This window comes from Pelecanus crispus, chromosome Z (genome assembly GCF_030463565.1).
Source record: "Pelecanus crispus isolate bPelCri1 chromosome Z, bPelCri1.pri, whole genome shotgun sequence".
NCBI classification, from domain to species: Eukaryota; Metazoa; Chordata; class Aves; order Pelecaniformes; family Pelecanidae; genus Pelecanus; species Pelecanus crispus.
The window spans coordinates 85,048,955-85,055,654 of NC_134676.1; the positions used below are offsets into that span (position 1 = coordinate 85,048,955).

Sequence of the window (6,700 nt, forward strand, 5' to 3'; positions counted from 1 at the left end):
GCTTCCCGTGCTCTGCCAGGTACACAAGAAACTGGGAGGGGGCACAGCCAGGAGAGTTGATCCAAACTGCCCAAAGGGCTATTCCATACCATATGACATCATGCTCAGTATAGAAACTGGGGGGGGTTGGCTGGGGAGGAGCGATCGCTGCTTGGGAACTGTCTGGGTATCGGTCGGCGGGTGGTGAGCAATTGCATTGTGCATCACTTGCTTTGTATATTATTATTATTATTATTATCATTATTCTATTGTTATTATTATCATTACTATTTTACTTTATTTCAATTATTAAGCTGTTCTTATCTCAACCCAGGAGTGTTTCTCACTCTTCCTCCTCCGATTCTCTCCCCCATCCCACTGGGGCAGGGGGAGTGAGCGAGCGGCTGCGTGGTGCTGAGTTGCTGGCTGGGGATAAACCACGACAGCCCCGCAGTTCTCTTCCCCGGCACTGGCAAGCATCTTCCCCCGACATTTCTCAACCCGTACACCGCCTGGCACTGGCAGGCATGTTCTCCTGATGGTCCTCAACCCCTATACAGCCCAGCACTGGCAGGCATCTCCCTTCGGCGGTTCTCTCCCCCTACACCCTCCCAGCACCAGTGGGCACCTTCCCCTATGCACCCCAGGGACCAGTGGGCCGTCTTCCCCCGATGTTCCTCAACCCCTATACAGCCCAGCACCAGCGAGCATCCTCACCCTGTGGCTGTCTCCCCCTACACTACTACCACCGGGAGTCTTCCCCTGGCGGTCCACTCCTGCGGCACTGACGGGCATCTTTGCCCGACGTCTCTGAACCCCTATAGCGCCCAGTACCGGTGGGCATCTTGTCCCGGTGGTCCTCTCCCCCTACACTGCCTGGCATGGTGGGCGTCTTCCCCTGATGGCTTGGTAACCCCCTCCTGCCCAATGCCAACAGCTGCAGTGGAGCATTCCCCGGAGCATCCCCGGAGCACAGCTGGGGCGAGCAGCAGAGGAGTGCGGGGAGCTGGGGGTCTCGTTGCCGCTTGTTCTGGTCTCCACACGGGAGCTGTTGGGAGCCCCCAACAGCTGCCTGCCCTGACACCCGTGTCTGGGGCACATCGGGCCCATGCCCTGCGCAAGAGGGATTTTTTTTCCCTTTCCTCAAAGGAGGAAAAGGAGTTAGAGCAGGGTACAGCATGAATTGCTACAACTCATAAACCCCGCTGTATTTCTAGCCAAAAACAAATCCTTTTGCTGCTCCCAAATCCATTCAACTGTGGTTCCCACCTGACAGCACTTTGGCTGCGGGGACACCTCCATCCAGTGCGGGGCTCAGTGACTCAGAAAATGTCAAAGCAGCCAAACTCTTAAGAAAACATTAAGAAAAATCTAGTAGGAAGTCAAGTGTGTGTGTGTGTGTGAATAACCTTTTTTCTTTTTGATTTAAATGTTTTTTCTTCCATTGGTAGGTGCTGCTCTGGTGGCTGGTTGGTAGCCCCAGGATTCTGTCGTGGGACCCAGGGAGGTTATGTGGCCATTGTACTCTGTGTCTTGTTTGAATGGGTGGTTTTAATGCAGTCATCAGCCTGGAAAAAAACAGGAGCAAGCAACACTGGTTATTATTTCACCTTAGGTAGAGTGTGATGGAGAGTGCACTTCCCAAGGGGCTGTGAGAAGGCAGGCAGACAGATTGCTGTTTTAGTGTGCTGTGACAGGCAGGTGACATGCACCAGCTCAGCTGTCCCCAATCCAGGCTTAATGCCTGTGGCTGTGCTGTTTAAAGGAGGAGAAAGCAGGTCTTCATTTGTCTGGTGCCAGCTGTGGAGGCAGTGTTGTCCAGGTGGCACCAAGCTGGGGGCTGAGGTGGAAAAGGAGAATGTCTCATTGGGTGAAAACCACCTCTGAGATCCTTCCCCTATGCTGGATACTGTCCCAAACTCCTCTAGGCAAGAAACTGCTGCCTCCTTTGGGGCTTTCAGTGCCTCCTGGGCTGCTCTGGGTTGAAATCTCTCATCTTCTGTTCATACTTTGCAGGTATGTGTCCGCTTCATGGATGGGAAAGTGGCCAAGAGTAGGCCTGCAGTACGAGGGTCTACTTACAGCTCTTTTGTGGTGAGGAGTCCTTAGTGCACTCTTTTTCTAAGGGAACAAAGTCTTTTGCCACCATGTGTTTCACAAAGTCATTAGCGTATTGGCAAGTGTACATTGCCTCGAGGGCTTGCTTCTGGAGGACCCCTGATGTGCCAAGGCAGTTCTTAATCTGCACTTGGTTGTAGATAAGCGTGGAAGTCTTGGCTATAAAATGAAGCCATTGGTATTGATTGCTTACGCTGGTTAGGCTACGTAGCGTCCACAACATGCCGATAGTCTGAGCCAGGCTTCAGACTGGTGTGCCTGGATAATTTATGTGTACAAAATCCAGCCTGACAACAGAAATGTCATCATTAAATGAACTGGAGGTTTGGTGCCAAGTGTTATTTTAATAGTCATCTGAACAGTGTATATGTGTGTGTGTTGGTGTATGTAGATATATAGGGGTATGTGTGTCTATATGCGTATGTATATAGAGACAGGTTTTTAGAGGTGTCTTCATAAGAGTGTTTCTAACTACAGGCTCTGTATTTCATGATTTTGGCCAATTTGGAAAGTTTATATGCAGAGTCAGTGAAAAGGTGATCGTAAAAAATTGGGGGTTTCCTACTCCAGTTCTTGTGGTTAGTTTGCTACATGCTGTGCTTATTTTCTAAAGAAAGTAAGCGTGAATGCCTTACTGGATGGTCCTGTGAGTCTGACAGTGACGTTTCACTTTCTAGGTAAGACTGGGTGGAAGTTCCTGTAAACTGGAAAGCAGAGGGTCAGTCCGTATAGTTGATCATGTGCAAGTCAGATAACAGCTGGCTTTGAAAATGCCACGCTTATTTACACCAGTCTTCCCGGTGTAGTGGTTTATTAGGAAACACGCAGTTGCTGATCCTGAATGCACGCATAACCTAACGTGTGGCTCTGAGCAGGATTTTGGTTCAGCATGTCCCACTTGGAGAAGGCGGTGGTGGCACGGGCTCACAGGGAGCAAGGTGGAAGGAGGAATCCAGAGCTCTCTTCTTCTGTTATCAGGCCAGCCCCAGCATGTCCCCACTCCTTATCACTCCTGGCAGAGCTAGCTCCTGCCGCGCTGAGCCTCCATACATCCTGCCTCTGGTGCTATAGGGGCTGGCTCCACTGCTTCCCGTTTGCACGTAAAGAGGGGCTGCGGCACACACCATTACATATGTGAAGAAGGCAGGACAGCTGCGATAGGCACAGAGAAGAGAGGTGATGGTGGACCTCATTATTCTGAGCCTCCATTTCTTCATCTGCTTTCTCATCTTCATTGTCATCTGGCGTGGACCTAAGGTACGGTGTGGCTTGCTGCCATGCTGCTCTTCGTGGCTCTGCACCCTTCTGCAGCGGGATCCCCCTCACCCACGGTTCCCCTTTGGTCTCAGCACATACAAAGACCTTTTTTAGCCTGATTTTTCAGAGGAAGCAAGGGTCATATGGTTGTACTGGGAATTCAGGGGGAATTGGAACACAGTAACTAATTGTAAGCAAATTTAATAGGAAGGCAGGTTTTGTAATAAAACTACTCATGTCCTCTGCAGGGAGACAGAAAGGCTATTAGACATTTGAAATACATAAGAGGAGGAAGGGAAGGGCTGCCACATTTGCTAAAAAGCCTGGGTTGAATACAGTTTCTCAATAAACAGTTTTTTTCCCTTTTGCAGATGTTGTTTTCAGGTTTTTATCAACTTACATCGGTTTGTATTTCTAGCCATTATATTATTTAAAGAATATTGGATTTACATGTAAATGCTACTGTTTACCCATTGCATAGCTAAATAGTATGGTATTTTACATGTAGCATCCTTGTATTTTTTTGCATGTAGCTTTCCTGGGGATATGGTGATTAAAGTGCAGAGTAAATGAATTGTGATTTAGAATTTATCTTGCCTCAGCCTCAGGTATCAGGTTTGCAACAGCTATTTTTCCTAGTCCCGGTTCTGTTAATGAACACATTGGCCAAACATTATCACCAAACTCATGCGCTTTGCGTTGTATGCATGTTGATAGTCTTTTAGTAAAACTTCTGCTCATTTCACTTCACGCGGGGTTTTCTCTGGGACTGAGACACCCATTTGACATATAGAAACTCAAACAAAAGCTGTTTCATAAGGTGGCTTTTTAAATTTTTTTTGGTTTAAGGATGTGGATTTGCACAGCTCAAGCACAGGAACAGTTGAAATGGAGCCAGATGGTCTTATATTAATTGGCAAAGAAGATGACATAAAGAAGTCTGGAAGAGTAACAGGCAAAGTCAATGGCAGAGAAGTTGTTGTTTTCTACCATGAAGGGAAATTTCATGCTATGGACTCTCGCTGCTACCGTAAGTTATTTGCACATATGATCTCAATGTTGCAACAATTAAGCATAAAATCTGCTGTATAAATTAATACTGTGTTCTACCATGTTTCAGATGAAGGAGGCCCTCTGCGTCTTGGAGAAATAGAGGTACATAAACAAAATAAAAATAATGTAGTGGCATAGAGTCACATGAAAACTCTAATGCATTTTCTGAATACTTTTATCTGAACATAACATCAAAAGGAATGGATATGTATGTAAAATAGCAGACAGCCATACAGCCCCATCATGAAACATGCTTTTTGTCCTAGAGATTCTTCCAGGAGAAGAATCAGAAGCCATGACTTGCTATTTTTATCTTCTTCTTCTTGCAGGATATCAATGGTCAAGCATGTATTGTTTGTCCTTGGCATAAGTATAAAATTACTTTGGAAACAGGAGAAGGATTATATGAAGGAATAAACCCTTTGGAGCCATCACCAACACCACAGTGGCAATCAAAAGGAGTCAAACAAAGGATTCATAAAGTCACAATAGACAATGGAAACGTTTATGTGAGCCCTCCAGATTTGTCTGTAAGATTTGACTCCGATTATTTTGCTGACAAGTACAAAAATAATGGGGATTTAGCTATGGAAAAACAAAGCGACTCACAAACAGCAGAATAAGTTGTGGCCAGAAAGAAGAATCCTGGTGAATGCACCAATGAAGAACTGTCGTCATGAAATAAAACGTACCATGGCCATGAAGACTGTGTCCAGATTAAACTCTAGTGTTACTGTTATGTTAAAGCACTGAAACACATAGGATTGAGTAAGATAAGAAGCTCTGCATTGTCAGAAATGTGACTGATCTTGTGCCCATTTTTTTTTTTTGCACTTGCATTTCAAAAAGACTTATTTACAACAGTGCTTCATAAGATTTGATATTTTAGAAATCCTATTTTGCTAGAATTGTTTTAATTTTTAGGAGGTAATGTAGTATATTACCGCTTACAAAACACATTACAGAGTTTAAGGCAAGTAGTCTGGTGTAAAGGTTATGCTTATATACTTAACAGTTTATACTTATAATGCCTCAGTATAAATGACATGGAATTTTTTAAATTTTTAGATATGCAAGCAATCTCTGAATGTTTAAGTGCCACAAAGAGAAGTACAAAATTTGAGCATATTTTAGTGACCTTCTTTATGCCTACTTGTGTATTACTACCGTGATTCCATAGAAGTATTTATTTTCCTTCTCCTCATTGAACTCCTTTTAGTAGTTCATCAAATAATGTGACAAGCATTTGTCATGTATGCTTGTTCTTCCTGATTCTGTTGGATGAGAAAGAAGCTGTTGTGTATAAAACCTTGATATATAATGTAGTGGCTCTCGTTTTTTGTTTTTATTTATTGTAAATACATTTTTATACATTCCTTTGAAAAAATGTGCTTTCAGTTTAGAGCCAAGAGTTAGGTTTCTCTGTGTGCATTCACTGTATAATATCAGATCTGCCTCAGTAATCCCTCTGAGAAAGTTTCCCCCCAGGCTGTACTGTGTGAGAGGCAAGCTGGGCTCTAGGACACGGTGGGTTCTTCTGCCCAGCCCGCGGGGTCCAGAGTATAGAGGTACTGTGTGAATGCTTACCGTCCTCTTGCATGGCTGCAATTGCATGGCTGCAGTTCTTTGGGGTACATTTTTGGGTGATTCGTTGGTTGTTTGCAAAGTTCAGTTGTAATCAGGTTCAGTTTGAAGTTGCCTGGTCTGTAAGTTTCTCTTGTGCATGCAGCAGGTTGTCTTGCTTTTAATGTATGTGAAGGATAAGTAGGTCTGTGTCAACACCGTTGTTCATATAAATGTATTTAAAAGTAGTGAGGCATAGGGAAGTATCAGAAGAAAATTTCTGTGCCCGATTGATCACAATTAAAAAAGCAAAGCATGCAATCAGTTTATTTCACTGCATTTAAATTTAGTTGTCCACTTCTGATCATGCCTCCTTAGACTGTTTTTGTGGTTGATGGGGAGAAGTGGCACCTTCAAGATGCTGTGGAGCTGACCTGTTTCAGTTTTGTATTTTAGAAGAGCTACAGCATGAAAATGCTTTCCTCCTCCTCCTTCTCCTCTCACTGACCACTCAGCCAGCCAGTGCTGACAAGAGCAGATACAAACACCTGCCTTCCGTCAGATGAATCACATCTTGATCATCTGCTAGAAAATGCTGTTATGTACTGACCAGTTCTGTGGGGTTTGTTTGTTTCTTTCTTTGTTTTTTAAAGGAATACATAACCGTCTCTTTCTCACTCCTCTTGCAGCCACAGGGTAGATGGCAGGAAGGTGAGGCAAGTGAGGAGGT

General features: G+C 44.6%; 1 protein-coding gene across 1 annotated transcript; it reads left to right on the forward strand.

Moving 5' to 3' along the window:
* The first annotated feature begins 3,042 nt into the window (after window positions 1-3,042).
* On the forward strand, window positions 3,043-5,732 carry RFESD (Rieske Fe-S domain containing). Its single transcript, XM_009487773.2, has 4 exons — window positions 3,043-3,354; window positions 4,204-4,384; window positions 4,475-4,509; window positions 4,737-5,732. The coding sequence occupies exons 1-4, from the start codon at window positions 3,277-3,279 to the stop codon at window positions 5,028-5,030; spliced, it is 588 nt and encodes a 195-aa protein (XP_009486048.1). The 5' UTR covers window positions 3,043-3,276; the 3' UTR covers window positions 5,031-5,732.
* Window positions 5,733-6,700: the final 968 nt, after the last annotated feature.

What these genes read in the sequence shown, in the direction of transcription:
- RFESD (XM_009487773.2), top strand. Translation starts at nt 3,277, where the DNA reads ATGGTGGACCTCATTATTCTGAGCCTCCATTTCTTCATCTGCTTTCTC. An exon ending in TCATCTGGCGTGGACCTAAG is followed by an intron (nt 3,355 to 4,203) that starts GTACGGTGTGGC and finishes TTTTGGTTTAAG; the next exon opens with GATGTGGATTTGCACAGCTC. An exon ending in TATGGACTCTCGCTGCTACC is followed by an intron (nt 4,385 to 4,474) that starts GTAAGTTATTTG and finishes ACCATGTTTCAG; the next exon opens with ATGAAGGAGGCCCTCTGCGT.